This window comes from Hyperolius riggenbachi, chromosome 7, assembly GCF_040937935.1.
Source record: "Hyperolius riggenbachi isolate aHypRig1 chromosome 7, aHypRig1.pri, whole genome shotgun sequence".
In the NCBI taxonomy this organism is placed as follows: Eukaryota; Metazoa; Chordata; class Amphibia; order Anura; family Hyperoliidae; genus Hyperolius; species Hyperolius riggenbachi.
Window position 1 is genome coordinate 82,257,935 of NC_090652.1, and position 18,719 is coordinate 82,276,653.

At 44.4% G+C, this 18,719-nt stretch overlaps 1 protein-coding gene across 3 annotated transcripts in view; it reads right to left on the bottom strand.

The window, feature by feature from the left end:
• Nucleotides 1-18,719, bottom strand: part of MEIOB (meiosis specific with OB-fold) — a 60,168-nt gene that overhangs the window by 2,114 nt on the left and 39,335 nt on the right. For all 3 annotated transcript variants that reach the window (XM_068246710.1, XM_068246708.1, XM_068246707.1), the window contains 6 exons: nucleotides 18,495-18,547; nucleotides 16,252-16,347; nucleotides 13,770-13,871; nucleotides 9,536-9,689; nucleotides 5,316-5,502; nucleotides 5,076-5,162 (listed from right to left, as the gene is read on the bottom strand). In XM_068246710.1, the coding sequence (XP_068102811.1) occupies nucleotides 5,076-5,162; nucleotides 5,316-5,502; nucleotides 9,536-9,689; nucleotides 13,770-13,871; nucleotides 16,252-16,347; nucleotides 18,495-18,547 (679 nt within the window). The remainder of the gene's footprint in view (nucleotides 1-5,075; nucleotides 5,163-5,315; nucleotides 5,503-9,535; nucleotides 9,690-13,769; nucleotides 13,872-16,251; nucleotides 16,348-18,494; nucleotides 18,548-18,719) is intronic.

Consider the following 18,719-nt stretch of genomic DNA (forward strand, 5'->3'; position numbering starts at 1 on the left):
GTCTGCGGGGGACCGTTAGAAGCCCCAGGTAAGTTCAACTCATTTCCCCCCACACCTACAGTATCCCTTTAAGAAGTGGCTTACCTCAGATATAAGGCAAAAGATAAAATGTTTCAACATTTTATCTGGCGTAACTGCAAACGCAGGCTTAATTATAAGCTTCTTACAAGGGATAGAGAGGCAGGGGGATTGGCAGCACCAGACATTAGGCGCTATTGTTTGAGTGTACAGCTGGCCAGGATGCTGGACTTAAAGAGGGAACTCTCGGGGGCCTTTACATCTAAAAACCCATCAAAAGTATGGCCATGGTTGGAGGGGGAGGAGTGTAACCTTGATACTGTTTTCACATGGATTCCGGGGAACATTTATAGATGTTTCCAAATATCTAGCCATCCTTTAACTAAACCAACTTTAAAGGCTCTTTATTGGATAATCTCCAAATGGCAGAAAAATACAGGTATCTCACCAATTACATCACTGAGGGAGAACCCAGATTTCCCCCCTGCTATGCAGAAGAAATGGTTTTATAAAAATAAACTAAGTGTGGAAACCCGCATTATACACTTAAAGGGGGATAAGACCTTAGGGATTACTGGGCTTGTGGAGACAACAAAACAGGGGAATACATGGGGATTAATACAAGCTTGTAGTTATTTGCGGAAAATGGAGTCTAATGGGGGACCTGTGAGGAAAGAACTAAACATCTTTGAAAAACATCTATTTTTAAATATAGACCTGGAAAAAAAACTATCAAAGCTTTATGATTTTGTGAGATATACGGAGTGTTGCACTCTTCCACCCCCTTCCTACTGTAACAAATGGGAGAGGGAGCTTGATCCTTTGCTTAAAGAAAAATGGCCCACAATTTGGTTAAACAGTTGGAAGGTCCAGGATCCTGGGCTACAGCTTGTCCAGTTCAAGGCTATCACTAGATGGTACTTAACACCTATACGTTGTCAATATTTTCAGAGTGGGGCTAAATGTTGGAGATGTGGTCAGGGAGGGGGTACAGCTACGCACATGTGGTGGTCTTGTCCTGTTATTAAACCTTTTTGGCAGGAAATAATAGACTTTTCAAGTACCTTGTTGAAAGGTTGTTTTAAGCTAACAGCATCGGAAGCTATCCTCAGTTTTGCTGATAGATATGACAGCATGGGTTGCTGTCTTATAAAAGAAATTGGAACAGTTGTAGCCAAATCTATGATAGCTTTGGGCTGGAAAGGCTCTACCCCACCAACATTGATTGAATGGGTTAACAAGATGAACACATTGTATGATTGTGGGGAAAATTTGTGGAATCATCTTGTTGAAAATTTGGAGGAGTCCACATAGAGGGGCAGGGTTTAATTAATTGACCATAGTAATCTGAGGTATACCCTTGGTAGAGATGGAGGGAGGCATGTATAAAACGGGGAACGAGTGATGAATGTGGTAGATGTGAGTGGGAGTTGAAATTACAAGTGCGAAGGATGTTAGATGAGAGAGGAGAGATGGATATGTTGTAGAATAGTGGAGACGGTTGTGATGTGATGAATGCAGTAGATGTGTGTGGGAATGTGTAGGAGTGAGGAGTATGTTAGATGGAGGAATGGAGATGGATATATTATATTATAGCGAGGCCAAGGCTATGGCATTTTAAGTGACGGGATGGGGAGGTGTTTTTTCCACTGCGTTATAAAGGTATAAATAAAGATTAATTAATTAATTTTAGAAAAGGTATACTGTATTACAAACTATGATGAAAGCACCTCTCTGCTCAAGTGTGCGGCAAATAAGCTGCTACGCGAATAGCTGAGATTATATGTGCGCTGAGTTTGAAAAAAAGAAAAAAAAAAAAAAAAAAAAGATAAAATGTATTTGCACTAGAGCAATGTGTTTCGTGACCACACATTACTAACTTTGTCAGGCCAAGTGTGAGGGGTGGTATCCAGAATAGCCTAGTATTGAGTGCTGTTCAATGATAGAAAATTCTGGATGCCACCACTGACACTTGACCTGATGATTACAGCTTGTAAACTATTGCACTCAAGAGTACATTTCTCCCTGAAGTCCACTAATTAGGCTGTTGCTGCAAAGCTGGGGGCGGGCCATGGCAAGCAGGTGGGGGCAGCCACAGAGCTTTTAGTGGTTTTGTCAAGGAGTGGGGCAGAGCTTCTGACATTAATAAATTACCGGCAAGCGGTTTAGTTATTAACCTAACCACAATCCTTGCAGCGGTGATAGAGAGCCTTGCACTGTAGGTCCAGTACTTTTCACCAGTGGTCCTCTTTGAGTGTATTTATATGGTCAAACTTATTATTTTTTTTTTTTATAAAATACAAAAAAATTATTATTTTTATAAAAAAAATTCACAAGCTGGTAGCTGAAATCAGTAACCCTTCGCACTCTTGCATGCAAATGTTCATCAAACAATTGCATTCACAGATTCACTCTTCCAGGCACCACTGTTATCCCTACAGCTAAGTTAAAAGCCGGGGTCTTAGTTCACAGAAGAATGCATTCTTATGCAAAGTCACCTATACTGCGCAGAAGTACCCAGGTAAACGTAGGTGTCCTAACTGGCCTTGTAACGTGCATAGTGCAGACATGCAAACATTCATTGCATCAATCCTATCAAGGGATTAGGAGCACACATCCTGACGTCATCTCCTGGGACAGATAGCGCATCATACCAATCGCACAAGGGAGCTATCGTAATGTATCCATGTGCACCATGCACATACACCAGCATAAGCTGTGGAAATGCTGACAAAAAAACACATACAGGAGAAGGAGGTAGTGCACTGAATTAAAACGCTAGCCACAGGGGTCAGTAACAAGAAAAAAAACATATATCCAGGCACATCGCCTCTAGTTAGGACATTAAATAAGTTATTAAGGAAAGGGAGGTGCTGAAGGGGGTGTGGCCAGAAAATTAGCAAAAATCAGTAACCCTTCGCACTCTCGCATGCAAATGTTCAAACAATTGCATTCAAGGATTCACTCTTCCAGGCACCACTGTTATCCCTACAGCTAAGTTAAAAGCCGGGGTCTTAGTTCACAGAAGAATGCATTCTTATGCTTAGTCACCTACACTGCGCAGAAGTACCCAGGTAAACGTAGGTGTCCTAACTCTGGCCCTGTAACATGCATAGTGCAGACATGCAAACATTCATTGCATCAAACCTATCAACATCCTAACGTCCTCTCCTGGGACAGATAGTGCATCTTACCAATCACACAAGGGAACTAACATAATGTATCCATGTGCACCATGCACATACACCAGCATAAGCTGTGTGCATGCTGACAAAAAAAAACACATACCTCCCTTTCCTTAACCTCTCTGGCGGTAAGCCTGTGCTGAGCACGGGCTATGCCGCGCAGGGGGATTTCTCAGGCCCTGCTGGGCCGATTTTGATAATTTTTTTTTGCAGCACGCAGCTAGCACTTTGCTAGCTGCGTGTGCCCTCTGATCTCCGCCGCTCCGCACAGATTACGCGGCGCTCCCCGCGCCGTGAGCCCCCCCCCAGACCCTGTGCGCTGCCTGGCCAATCAGTGCCAGGCAGCGCTGAGGGGTAGATCGGGTCTTCCAGTGACGTCACGACGTCGGTGACGTCATGCCGCCCGTCGCTATGGCGACGGGGGAAGCCCTCCAGGAGATCCCGTTCTTTGAACGGGATCTCCTGATCTCCGATCGCCAGAGGCGATCGGAGGGGCTGGGGGGATGCCGCTGAGCAGCGGCTATCATGTAGCGAGACTTTGTCTCGCTACATGAAAAAAAAAAAAAAAAAAAGACTTTGCTGCCCCCTGGCGGATTTTTTATAAACCGCCAGGAGGGTTAATAACTTATCTAATGTCCTAACTAGAGGCGATGTGCCTGGATATGTGTTTTTTTTTTCAAGCTGGTAGCTGAGACCTGCTACTAAAACTGGGAACAGCCACGGATTTAGAAGCATGACATAAAAGTAATGAAAAAGAAGACACCATTGATTCTCTTTTGAAAATAATAGCCTCGCTGTTCTGCTGACTCTGTTTTTAATATCACTAACCCGTAGCAATTATGCCCAACAGGTGTTCTGACTTAATTGTCTACATCTGCTTGATTGACTCAAATAATCCAAGAAGTGAAATGATCTACATGATAGGCACCCAAATAGATGGACTACAAACTCATTTCCAAAAAATCTAGGGCACGTGTGGAATGTATATGTTACAGCCAGAACCTGAAGTCTGGCCACTTTGGGTTCTGGCCGGCCAACATGCAAAGTGGCCGTGTTACAGCGGCCAATGTCAGAAATGAAGTCACGTTTATCAGCTACATCCAGTGCCTTTATAAACAAAATCACGTTTATTGGCTACATCAAGCAACCTTTATAAACAAAATCACGTTTATTGGCTACATCAAGCAACCTTTATAAACAAAATCACGTTTATTGGCTACATCAAGCAACCTTTATAAACAAAATCACGTTTATTGGCTACATCAAGCAACCTTTATAAACAAAATCATGTTTATCGATTATATCCGGCGCCCCTTTATAACCCAAATCCCTTTTGTCAGCTACATCTGGCGCCCTTTTTTCCAGGCACACTGTTTGCAAAGACAATACAATTACAAAAAAGTAAGCAATTAAAATCTGATGACACCAACAGGCGTTGGACTAGTTCATTTCCTCATGGGGGATTCTTTGTTTTCAAAAGCATTTTCTGAAACAACTGTTTCTAAGTCTAACTGCCAAAATAGTAAGCTAACAGCCAGCCTCCCTACACCCTTGCACACTATTTTTACAGTTGGACTGAGCAAATGCCATTCAGGGAATGTTTTTGAAAATAAAAAACACCTTGAGAATCCCCCCATGAGTAAATGGACTAGTCCAAAACCTGTCGGTTCTGTCAGATTTTATCTGTTTACGTTTTTCGCTGTAGTGGTCATTTAAATAATGTGAAACAGCCATCCCAGGCAGGTATGTGTGTAAGACTTTTTTAGAATAGAAATTTAGGGGCTGTTACAAATGCCTGTTTGTGACAGTTTTACTCAAATTGAGCGGTAGTGTGGAATCTTGGATGTGACAAGTTTATCTGGTATTTCTCACCTTCACGTAGATCTTGCAGCGTTCCAACATCAAATTCCATTTCAATGATGTCTTCTGGCCTTCTGTTAAATTGAAAAATCCATCTACCTAAATCAAACACATGGAAATGCGCCATGAAAAATCATTACGCCTCATGTGGCGGTGAAACAGCAGCGATTACTCTTTCTGGCAAGGAATTAAGAATGATGTAGTGTGTGGAATCGTTTTTAAAAATGTAAAAGAAGTGAAAGAGATACATACTGTGCATGATAATGTGTCCTCGGCCACCCTATCGAATAAGTTACAAGACAGCGTGCCGGTGTGGTCCGTGATATCCATCTGCAGATCCAGGCTTGGGAGGGCAGATTTAGGGTCTTGGGACATCTCGTTGCAAAAGGCGTAGGTGCAGCCTTCTGACGGCACTTTGATTAAGTAACGGCAACGCGAGCTGGGTAAAGAAATACGGCATTAAATATTTCCTTCTAGACGAGGAGAAATTAAAATATGTCCTAAAAGATAACATCCTGAGATATGGCACAGCATTAAAATCTATAGCCAAAGGTATTATTACCACCTGTATGCAGAAGCTTTATTAAAAAAGTTATATATTTTTTTAACAGCGTCAGAGTAGATTCATCTATCATTACCTTTTCCTTTTAATTTGTCTTACTCTTTACAGCTCTTGGCATACTGTGAATCATTTTCTCTCAGGCGATCTTTAAAGCAGAAGGTATGTTTATTATTCCTGATATGTGGGCACCTTATGATCACTCCGCATCCTAGTTTAGAACTTCACCATCTTCCCAAGTTATCCCTAACTTGCCAACCTAGGCTAACCCCAATCACTCCTTCTACCATTTGCATGAGGCTGGGGTCACGCTTACATCCACAAAAAACCACGGCGTTCCACTCAAAGCAGGACATTTAGACGCTGATCAGCAGCAGAAGATTGGGCACTGCCTAGGAGCCCATAGAAAGTATTGGTAAAACTGTGAAATGTGTGCGCCCGATAAATAGCGTGTGGCAGATATTATTTGTTTTTGTGTGCAGTGGAATTGTGTCGGGGCTGTTAAGCGTCTGTGGGGTTAAGCCTCTGCGTTAGAGGTAAAGGGAGGGTCCTGTTTGAGAATAGGGTAAGGTTCAGTTGTAGTAATACAGTATATCGTATAATTTCTCAATATTTTACTATCATAATTGGCAATAAAAAAATGTAGAATATCAGTAAATAAACAGATATTCTACTTTGCCGAAATTGGACAGCTAAATTTCATGCTCGCGTTCCGCGGATGAGTTTTTGTTTGTTTTGCAGCGTGTCATCCACAGTCAGCTGATGGCAGGGAATGGGAATTGCACGCGGTATGCAACTTTTTTTCTCACATGTAGGAACTATATGTAAATGTGAACAAGGTCATATATTAGCATGAGCTGTCACATCTCAGGTAATTCTGCACAGGGGGAAACCTCAGAAGTGTGGCCCCTGCCTAACACTATTCCCCCCTCTACCTTAACACTAACCTCAGTGTTGGGATACTTGCACGTAATAAAGACGTGAACTTCTAGCTTAAAGTTTACCTCCTATCTCCCCCCCCCCCCCCCCCCCCCTTCCCGATCTGCTAAAAAAAAGTACTCTGCTTACTCCTTCTGGCCTTAAACATTGCCTTAGCAGCCCAGCTGCAGGGATTTTTTCTTTTCTAAATTCATACCAGTGAAAATGTATCAGAAGAAGCATAACTGTGAGTGCTCCTACAATACAGTGACACCTCCTGATCAGGGTTGCCAAGCGTCCGTATTTTTACGGACTGTCCGTCAAAATGCTCTTAAAAAAACGCTGTCCGTATTGCCCGTATTTCTGAGGCACTTGTCCGTCCAAATACACATAAATTGAATTGCTCTCCTTTGCGCATGCGGCATGCGCTTCGTTCTCCCTCTCTGTTCCCCCCTCCCTCAGCCTCCCTCCTCCCGTCCAATCACAGATTGCCTTTTCGCAGCTGGCGCCTCTCTCTGCCCAATAAGAGAGAGAGGTAGCTACGTCATGCAGCCCGGCCAGCCAGTCACGAGGAGTACACGCACGATACATAGAGAGGAGCAACATGCCAGCAAGGGGAATGGCCTGTCACCAGCCCCGGCCGCTGCCTTCAACTATCCTGCATCCACCCGCCGCCAGGCCAGCCACCAGAGAGAGAGAGAGAGAGAGAGAGAGACAGCCAGCCATGCAGCAGCATTCCGAGGGTGAGTGAGTCTGGTGGTGTGACGGGTCCCCCACTCCGCTCCTCCGACAGGACGTGAGGAGGACAGTCAGAGCCTCTCTTTCCCACTATAGACTCATCTGCGGCCTGCCACTATTACTAACACCTCCACCACCCGACTGTTAGTGCAAGGCAGCCCGCCGTCACAGCCACAGAGACTGTCATATCTCTGCTGCTCACAGCCTGTCAGCATAAATTCAGCTCTCCTGCAAGCCAAGGGGAAGCTGATCCTTGTGGCAGGCAGCGGCACATCAGCTGGAGGAATCCTCCGTGCTCTGCATTGTTATCTGCTATTCTGCTGGGCAGCATTTCTTGGAAACTTGAATGGGGTCACAGGAGGGATGGGAGCAGGGAAGCCGTTCTATAGGAAGGGCATGGGGGTTATTTGCATTGACAAGGAGTGAAGAGCCAGGGTGATTCACAGGTGAAATCAGAGCTGAGCTTTGTAAAGATAAGATCACTAGAATCCTGCTCTGAAAGGAAAATGTTTGTTGTCACTCTATGGGCTGGTTCAGACGGACGTTTGGAGGCGTTGCGTTTGCTGGCGTCGCGTTCAGCAGCGTTCGTGTGCGTTTGGATGCGGTCGCGTTTTTTCTTCCCCTAGGGAGACATTAGCCGTCGCGGTTAACCTCCCCTGGAAGCTACATGTAGCTTCCAGGGGCTCCTTGAACGCCAGGGAAAATCGGGACCCAAACGCCGTGTTTGTGTAAACGCACTTGAAAGCTTGGTACAAACGCTCCCATTCACTTGAATGGGAGCGTTTAACACCAAGCCCTGAACGCTGGCTGTAAACGCTCTGCAAGCGTCCGTCTGAACCAGCCCTATAAAGGTTGGTTGTGAGCTGCTCTGATCAGGCAGGCAGCTTTCCCTTCTTTGCTATTGGGGTCTATAGATGTAAGTGCTGCAGAAGAGGTCAGTGCTATATAACTACATAACAAATTATACAGCAGGCATTGCATTATGACTGGTAGGGATTATATTGTGAGCTCCGCTGAGGACAGTGAGTGAACTGACTATGTAAAATGCTGTGGAAGATCATGTCAATACTAATAATGATGCCCAGAGCTTAGCGCCACTCAAAACTCTACTTGAAGTGAACCTAAACTGAGAAGGCTGTGGATTTTTCCTTTTAAAATAATACCAGTTGCCTGACTCCAGAGCCGGGACAAGGTCCTCCAGCACCCAAGGCTGAGACACCAAAGTGCGCCCCTCCATCCCTCCCACCCCAGCCGCCACACACTGATTGTAATTAGAGTAAGAGGCGCCCCAGGGCCCCTAACCTCCCAACACCTTATTCTTTGGTTATCTGCCTTGCAGTCACTGCCATGAATCCCCTTTTCTTATTTCTCTTTGCTTCAAACACAATAGGGGAATGATAGCTGAGTGAGTTGTGCGCCCTGTCCTACACTGCGCCCTGAGGCTGGAGCCTCTCTTGCCTCTGCCTCGGCCCGGCCCTGCCTGACTCCCCTGCTGATTCTGTGTCTCTAATACTTTCAGCCACAGCCCCTGAACAAGCATGCAGATCGGGTGCTCTGACTGAAGTCAGACTGGATTAGCAACATGCTTGTTTCAGGTGTGTGATTCAGCCACTACTGCAGCCGAAGAGATCAGTACGACTGCCAAGCAACTGGTATTGTTTAAAAGGAATCCTCCATATCCCTTTCAGTTTAGGTGCACTTTAAAAGTACGCTTTTGACTCCACCCCCAACTCCGCCCCCTGTCCGTCCAAAATTTTGGGTGTCCTGCTTTTTTAGGACTTTTGTCCGTCAAAAATTAGAAATTAGGTTGGCAACCCTGCTCCTGATACCCAACATGTTTCACCCTTGAGGCAGTGCTTCTTCATACAATGTATATACAATTATTATTTTCATACTTCATATTAGGTGTCACTGTATTGTATGAGCACTCAGTGACCACTATCTAGCTGACCAGTGCTTCACAGCCTGGAAGGGTTGCCAAATAGTACAGACAGGCAGTGTGTCACTGCTACAGTTCTAGGGAGGGGATCCTTGACCATATTGTATATTCACTCCTCGGCATTGGCAGTGTACTGTTGTCCCAACTAAGACACACACCTATAGGAGCCACTGTGCCAGGACGGTCAGTGTGAGCAGGCATTTCAGCAAACAAACATGGCCATTGGAGGATCTCTATAGTGACAATTCTAAATCATAGGATGTGTCATTAATAGTGCAAATAGAAGAAATCATTACAAAATGGATTTTGTATACTTACCATCGGTATCGAAGGATTTTCTTAGCATTGTCGTCGATATTTAGTGAAGAGATAAAGGCAAACACAATACCATATACAGGATTCTTTCTATAGACAGCCTCAGGTGCATTATCCATTATCTGCTGCACTGTGTATACATCTGCAATAGTCTCCACTAAAAGGAAAAGAAGGTAAGGTTGTTTTCTATTAAAAAGTATTTCCACTCAACAAATAAGCAATTCAGTGATAAGGCTATGCCATCCAGAGATGAGTCACTGCAATATGGCATAGGAATCTGCCCTACCCCCAAGGTCACTACGAAGTAGACAGTATTTCCAATTCTTTTTCCCTCTTTCGATCCCAAATGAAGAATACATCTGGTATAAATCTCATACCTCAACTGAGCTGACATGAAACAATGTATGCTGACAGCTACAGTCATGGTAAATATAATTATGTGTGTCTCTGGTACCGGACCAGATCGTTTCAGGGCACAGTAAGCTAAACCAAATGTGCCGTTTTGATGGGTTCCATTGGTAGCAGGTGCAGCGAATACTCTGGATCACTATTTGTACAGCTTATAAACACAAATGCTACTGATTATTGCCCCATTGTTCTAGATTGTAAACTTCTAAGGCAAATAAATGTAAATTTTCTGTCACAAACCTATGTATTAACTAGCTGATGACCCGGCGTTGCCCGGGTATGTATTTGGCTGGTGTTGCTTGCGCCCACTTTTTCTAACCCTAACACACAATTATTCAATGACCAAGTTTGTTAGCTTTGTGGTCTTTGGCATCAATAATTTGCATTGAAATGACACAAATATGATTAGCTGTTTGTGGCTCCACCCGAGTCACCTAATGACCAACTGTTCCAGGTTTGAGGCTTGTTCCATTAACAGTGCAAAAATGGCAGCAATTAACCACTTAGGTCTATCTCGACGGATATATCTGTCCAGATAGCCTGCCTTACTGCCGCTGCGCTCCTGCGCGCGCTCCCACCGCCTTCCATTAGCCCAGTTCCCATTCATTGATCTCTGTCTCCGTATGAAAGACAGACACCGTCACCGAAACGGCTCCGTCTTTCATAAATCCCCTTCTGTCCCAGCCACCCTTTACTTCGACTTGCATAGTAATACTACGCGTGCAGAAGTAAGCTCCGAGGACACCATAATCATAATCTTCATGTTAAAATGGATTTAGAATCCAAATCAAGGACCGGCACCACACTGAGAGATGTAAGCTCAATTACTTTATTCCCAACATGACAGCAACTGCGTTGGGAATAAAGTAATTGAGCTTACATCTCTCAGTGTGGTGCTGGTCCTTGATTTGGATACTGTGGTGACCCCTTGGGTACTGGGGTGAGACCTAGGCACACCATTGACTGCTCAGCTTGGTGCTCCTGAATACTTTGGTTACAATGGATTTAGAATATAATAATACTTAGAAAAATGTACTACCCACAGAAAGCCTAAATGGTGGCAGAAAAAAAAGGATATAGATAATTTCAGTGTGATAAGTAGTGATAAAGTTATTGGCGAATGAACAGGAGGTGAAAGTTGCTCGAATGCATAAGGTGAAGCAACACTGTAGGCTGAATTGGTTAAATATTCACCTTGAAAATCAATAGGTGGATTTTGAATGGCTTTTTTAGGCTTCACCCACTTTTCTGAATACTAATCCCAGTCACCCAGTGACCAACTGTGCAAAGTTTGAGAACCCTACCATTAACAGTGTAAGAATGGCTGCAGTTTACATTTTCCCAGTGAAATTTGTATTTGTCTCCGCCCACTTTTTGGTTATGGGGATAAAAAGTATCCTATATGTTATTCCAGGTAATGTACTTTGTGTGTGCCAAATTTCATTTAAATCCGGTCAGCCATTGTTGCATGATTTAGTAACAAACATCCAAACTTTTGCATTTATAATATTAGCAAGATGTATGCTAAGTAAAGTTTACCGTTAGTGCATCTAAAGGACCACTACTGACATTGCAGAGTACTATGATTATCCTTTAAACTCCCACCTCCCCCTGTCCTGAAGATGTTCCATTCTGTCTGCTGCCAAGCACATGTAGATTCCTTTGAAAAGCAGATTCCAGTGATCTGTGCCCTTATCATAGAGCAGTGGCACCTCCCATAATCTGCCCCTCATTATGATGCTAGAGTAAACTGGGATGGAATATAGTTAAAGGGGCACTATGGCGAAAAATTGTAAAATTTAAAATATGTGCAAACATGAACAAATAAGATGTATGTTTTTTTACAGAGTAAAATGAGCCATAAATTACTTTTCTCATTATGTTGCTGTCACTTACAGTAGGTAGTATAAATCTGACAGAAGCGACAGGTTTTTGACTAGTCCTTCTCTTCATGAGGGATTCTCAGGGATTTATTTATTTTCAAAAGCACTTTGTGACTAGCAGTTGCTCTGTCCAACTGCCAAAAAACTGTGTAGCGAGCAGGGAAGCTGGCCAGCATCATTGTTTAAATCCTTTTTAGGGAATATCTGTATAAAGAATAAAAGCCTTGCTGAGAATCCCCCATGAAGAGATAGACTAGTCTAAAACCTGTTGCTTCTGTCAGATTTTTACTACCTACTGTAAGTGACAGTAACATAGGAGAAAAGTAATTTAGGGCTCATTTTACTCTGGAAAAAAATGTACTTTTTTGTCTATGTTTGCACATATTTTAAATTTTGCAATTTTTCGCCATGGTGCCCCTTAAACAGCTATTTCTCCCTGCTCCCCATTTTCACTTCAATACACACCCTTCTGTTCCATCAAGCTGCCATCCTAAGACTGACTACATGGCCATGTGACTGCTATAAAACCATCATGTTCGTCAGAATGCTAGAAGAGGGAAGACAATTCTACAGTGACTATGGCGGGCAGGGAGTGGTTGAAGGTAACTATATTACATCCCAGTGGATGCTCCTGGCTGGTCTCTGCATGTTGGGGCATAGTCTAAAGAGAGTAGAGGTAGGAGGGTATATCTAAGGCAGTGGCAGGGGGCGCAGTGCATAACCTGAAAACCAACCGACAGCAAAATGCCAGGTGTATGGCCTTGCCTGCCTGCAGTGGGATTTTCAATCCTAACGTATCAAATGTATTATTTACAGGCATGTAGTCGAATATCTTACACTCTACCTTTAGTTCCAAAGCGGATAATGACACTACAAAATAGATAAAAATATTACAAATGTCATTGTGACAAAGCCACATCCATATATGTCTTTGTGACGTGTGCATAACAGGGATCTATTTTATTAATGCATTGGATAACGTAAGTGGTTCAACAAACCTGACCTAAATCTGTAATGCTGGGCATACACGGCGTCGAGGGGAGGATTATCAATCGAGCCTGATGGCTCGATTGATAATATCCAACGTGTCCGATCACCGCGGGGATCGATTCCGCGCTCGATCCCCGCAGGCGGACAATAGCGGCGAATGGAGCGGGTGATAATAAACGCAGAGCATGGGTCGATCCAGTGGCTAATCGGCCGCCGAATCGACCAGTGTATGCCCAGCAATAAACACAGTTTGCTGTTAGGAAGTAGTCCTGGTCTGGACTGTTGAATTTTCAGTGTCTAGTCCTTGCAAACATCAGCAAGGGTTGCCAGGTATCACTCAAGAGATATAGTGATCTCCAGCCTGGCTATGTTTAAGAGACTAGAGAAGACAAAGCAAATGCAAAGCGCAAGAGCTGAAGCCACTAGGACGCGCTGTATAGGCAGTAGCTGTGTTAAAGAGTCTTGCCCAAGGTCTCCTACTGAATTAGTGCTGGCTTACTGGACAGGAAGAGCTGAGATCTGAACCCTGGTCTCCTGTGTCAGAGGCAGAGCCCTTAACCAGTACACTATCCAGCCACTGTTAGGACCCATCCACACTATCAGCATGTATCAGGCATACAGTGTTCAGCACTGCTGGTGGCCACATTAAAGCACGGAGCAGTGAAGCCCTTCTCAGTACACGTGAATGTGGCCATTCGTCTACACCACAATACAACGTGCCCAGACAGTTTTTTTATGATCCCTCACTAAATCACATGCAGTGTGGTTGATGCTATACCGGGCAAGGATGAAGCCCAGGGAGTGGAACAGAAGATGTGGTCCAGCGTGAACTGCGCCACTTTTCTCTGTTTTTGGTGTGAATACGCTTTTATTAATTCCGTGAGAAAACTACACACCCTCTCCAGAGAAACACATATGCCTCAGTCACCTATAAAAGCACTGTTAGGACTACTTACAGTTTACTGACGCTGCTGCAGTTTCCTCACTTTCTTCCATAAAGGCGTCATTTATAGCACAATCCTTTAGGTAGTTGATTAACTCATGTGCTTGGGGTATGTCTTTTTAAAAACAAATACATAACAATAGAACATTTTAGATTACTCGCATTATTTAAAGAGGCATAGTTATAAAATGGCAAAATGCATATTGGCCAATTTTTTGATTGCCACTTTTATAAAGGTGGTGATCAACTGAAAAGATGGCTCGTGCCACATGCTGTTTTTAAAGTTTCAAACACCATAGGTATAAATGGAGATCTGGTGTTATATTAAATATCATGTTTGCCAATTTTGACCACAACTCTACAAAGGTCTGCTTAATGCTAATCCTAAAAAAAGGGCTGCGGGTAGCGATCACTTAACACATTTCAGTGAGTGGAGCCGGGAGAAAGTGTGCTGGGGAAGGCGCTAGCTGGATAGGGTAGTGTCAATTACCACCACTCCTGCAATTGCAAGTGAGGCTTTCTGAAAATAAAAACACCAAAAACAAACATGGCAGCGACCCCTGGGGTCACTATGCTGCATCTCTGGCTCTGTATGTCTCAACACAGAGCACAGAGGTGGGGGAGAGGCAGAGATTCCCAATTAGGGAGCAGTCCTAACACCAGAGTGGGTGTTTTGCAGGAGTGCCTCTCCTAAAAGAGATGCCCCTTCACCCTGGTAGCTGCTGACAAGCTGCTTGTCGCCAGCTTCAGGGGGGTGACAGTGTGGCACGGAGGAGGGGTGGGGACACACACAGAGGCATGCCATGGAGCAGGGAACATGCCTCTGTCTTCCATCTGCCCCCCCCCCCCACGCTACCATTAACTGCTTGCCGACCGTGTCACGCCGATGGGAATGGCGGCAGCCCCAGGACCGCCTAAGGCCTATCGGCGTAAAGTCCTGGGGTTTCATTTTGCAGGGGATCGCGCACACGCTGCATGAGCATCTCCTGCTTGGTAGGCGGAGCGGCGGCAAAACCGCTGTCTAATTGGCATGTACAGCGCTGCGATCTACAGCAGCGCTGTACTGGGGACAGCCGTGTGACTGGGGACAGCCGTGTATGGAGGCTAACATGTTTATTTCCTTTTAAATAATGCACATTGCCTGGCTGTCCTGCTGGTCCTCTGCCTCTAATATTTTAAGCCATAGACTCTGAACAAATCTGACAAGATTAGCTGCATGCTTGTTTCAGATGTGTGATTTAGACCCTACTGACCAGAATGATCAGCAGTGCTGCCGGGCAACTGGTATTCATTAGTGTAATTGCTGTGTGACATCAGGTGGCCATGTTTGAAAGGAACCCAAGGTGTGAGACCTATGGAAGCTGCCATATTTATTTCCTTTTAGACAATACCAGTTGCTTGGCCTTTCTGGTTAAAAGGGTCTAAATCACACGCAACAATCACACAGCCAATCTTGTCAGATTTATATGCATGCTTGTTCGGGGTCTATGGCTTCAAGTATTAGGCCACATACACACATCAGACCATAGTCTTTTGAAAATGAAAGATCACAGACCAATTTTACCCCCTTCTGCGCTCCATTTCCTGGGACTTCTGCGTCCCACGCCGGCGCGCTGATGTCATCGGACGTCCGCCGGGCTGTACTGCGAAGGCGCAGTAGTTCTGCGCATGCGCAGTACAGCCCCGCGGACGTCCGATGACGTCAGCGCGCCGGCGTGGGACGCGGAAGTCCCAGGAAATGGAGCGCAGAAGAGCCCGACCTGGCAGCCGGCCTGGCCAGGTCGGGTCGGGCACCGGAGACCACCGGGAGCCTGCGGAGCGGTGGCGAGGGCACCTCCTGCCTGCCACGGGCTGGAGGAAGCCCCAGGTAAGTGGAAATTTATTTTTATTTTTTTAATCCCCTCCCTGAACCTTCCCTTTAACAGACATTCATCTGCAGATCAGATCCACCAGGATGGATCGTCAGATCTGCAGATGATTGTCTGATCTGCAGATGAATGTCAGTTAAACAAGGTGTGTATGAGGATCTGCAGATCTCATAGACTATGAATGCAATTTGCAGGAACGGATCTTTGGCAGGAACAGATCTTTTGCAGATACTGATCTTTTATGTCTGTACAGCATCTATGTGTGCTGCATCTTGCAAAGATTTTTTTCTGACGGGGAGTTCAGCTCCATAGAATAGACTGTGTAGGTATGGCTCTCATACTACATGAAGGGTGGTAAGATTGGTATGTGATCTTTCATTTTCAAAAGACTATAGTCTGATGTGTGTATGTGGCCTGAGAGTCAGAGGATCAGCAGGACAGCCAACAATGTGCATTAATGAATGCCTCCATATCCCTCTCACCTTGGGTTCCCTTTCAAGATAGAAAGTATGACACAAACAACAAGGGAAACTTAACAGGTGCCCTTACCCATATCCAAGCAAAAAAAAATAAAAAAATGTTTTTAGGAATAAGTTCAGATCTTTCTGATGTTCTATGAAGCCTTACCTGGGTCAGGAGTTAAGATAGTCTTTGATATCACAGTTGCAACCATTGAATTTCGAAAACTGTCATAATTCATGCGTACTTCTGATATAAACAGCACTAAAAATAATAAAATATATTGCCGTGGTTACATGAGTGTTTAATTCGCAATCTTTCTTCTACAGAGAATTTAGAAAGTATACCGTACTTTAATTTCTTAAGCCACATTGAATTTAGCGAGCTTAGCTCAAAATTTGTTTTGTTAAAGCGGGATTGTCACCATAAAAATCAAATTTCAACAGCAACCGGTCTGAGTGTATTCAGTGATAAATATGATAATCCTGCATTCAAAACTTTTTCTGCTGTTATGGTTTGGAGTTATCACATACTTAAGGAGCACTGGTCTTTAGTAGTCAGTGCCAAACAGTTGCATGCTGGGGGTTATTTTTATGCATAATATATTCCTCCTTTCCCTGCCTAGCTGCCTATCTGAAACACGATCCTCTGCTCACTTGTGTTTACAAGCAAGGCTGAGGTGACTCAGCGATTGGAGGAGAAAAGATTACAAAAAAATTAAGGGCAGAAATGACATCAGGATTTAGCCTAAACTGTGGGCAAAAGACATGGTTCCCACCAGGAACAGAGTTCTCTTCATTTACTATATAAAATTCACTGAAATCAAAATGTGGACAGTACAATACATGTGTCATGTAAGTCATATATGTGTTTTTTCCCCCTGGCATAGTATGGTTAATCCTTCGGCTTTAAGCTTTTGTTACTCAGGTTTAAAATGGAAAATCTGTGACAATTCAAGTCATGGATCCTCTCTGCATTCATGCAGTCCAAATGCAAGTGTGCTGCACACTGCCAAAAAACATCAAATCTTTTGATGACCATGTGTATTAAACTCTCACCTTTAGTCCTCTAAACTAGGGAAGACAAGATGAAATTTCACTGTATGTTTCACATCAGCTTCTTCAGGTCCGTTTAACACTTACCGCGGTGAGTCGCGGTACTCTCCCCTGCCGCAGCTCATCACAGTGGCCATTAAAGTCAATGAGACTTGTAAAACATTCCTGTGGTGCGACACAATGCGACGGGAGTGCTCTAAAAAGGAGCTGCAGTGCATCACTGTGTGACTTCCGCAGTAATCCTGGAAGTGCACCGGAAGTCGCAGCTCGTACTTGCGTTGGAGCACGCCCACAAAAATGAGAGGGTCCTGGACAGGAGCTGTGGGCTCAAGGAAAATCTGGGAAGCCTCTGAAGCACCCAGTGCTCCCCCAGGCATCTGCAGAGTACTAGCAGCAGTGGAGGGCACTCACCAATCACCTGTCTGGCCAGGGCACTCTCTGTGGCCTTCTGTCTTCATACTTGCTGGGGCCCATTCCATGTCCTGGGGACACGTAGATATGTACATTCCACCATGTCACTGAGAACGGACACCAGTGAGGATGACTACAGAAGAACAAAGAGAGCACGCCAGCTGGACTGTGCTCTGCTGCTAGCACTATTAACTTTGGGAGTGGAGACAGCTGGGGGGGGGGGGGGGGAGAGACCTGACACAGGCTCTGCTGTGATGCTGCCGTGACCTCCTAGACCATGGGGGCAGCTTGGGGGGTAGAATTGGTGCTGGCCCTGCTGTGATGCTCTAGAGCAGTAATGGCTAACCTTGGCACTACAGCTGTGGTGGAACTACAAGTCCCATGAGGCATTGCAATACTCTGACAGCTTTAAGCATAACTCTGGGAGGCAGAGGCATGTTGGGATTTGTAGTTTTGCCACAGCTAGAGTGCCAAGGTTAGCCATCACTGCTCTAGAGCTTGGAGAGGGGGGTGACGTGGTGCCAGCCCTACTGTGACACTCCAGAAGACCCACCTGCTTCAGAAGATGCACCTGGTTCAGAATATATAATTTTCTGGTTTTCCTACTCTTACCCTAGGGGCGAAAAGTACCTAGGTTAAGATGTTTACAGCCATGTCTTATTATCAGCAGTATTTCCTCAGCCTGATTGGGCTTCTGTTTACTTTTCAGGAGAGCCGGGGCTAAATCTAACTGCTGCTTGACTGCCTCATTTGTATACATGAAAACACTAGTTTTTTTTCACCCTTACAATGCAAACACCCCCTCCCCCAATAAATAAAAAACTAGAAAAGAAACTCAAGCAAGTTATTAGAATGACTAATCCCATATGTACTCATGTTAATCTCATTATGTTTTGTACACTAATATTAAGACAAGGTCATTCCATTTTGACAAAAAGAAGCTACCTGTTTCTCGTGGGATCCAGCTCTGTGCCTGCTGAATGGACTCATTATCCCAGCTAAAATTCAAAAAAAGAAAGTAATTTGTTTATACAGTTTCCTATTAGATTTTATAAGATTGTTATAATAGTACTGATTCAATGGAACTCCCTCCTTAATGTTTAAAAAAACACAAGGAAGAGAAAGAACTTTTGTCAGGTTTTAACTGTTAACTCCAAACAAACAGTTGGA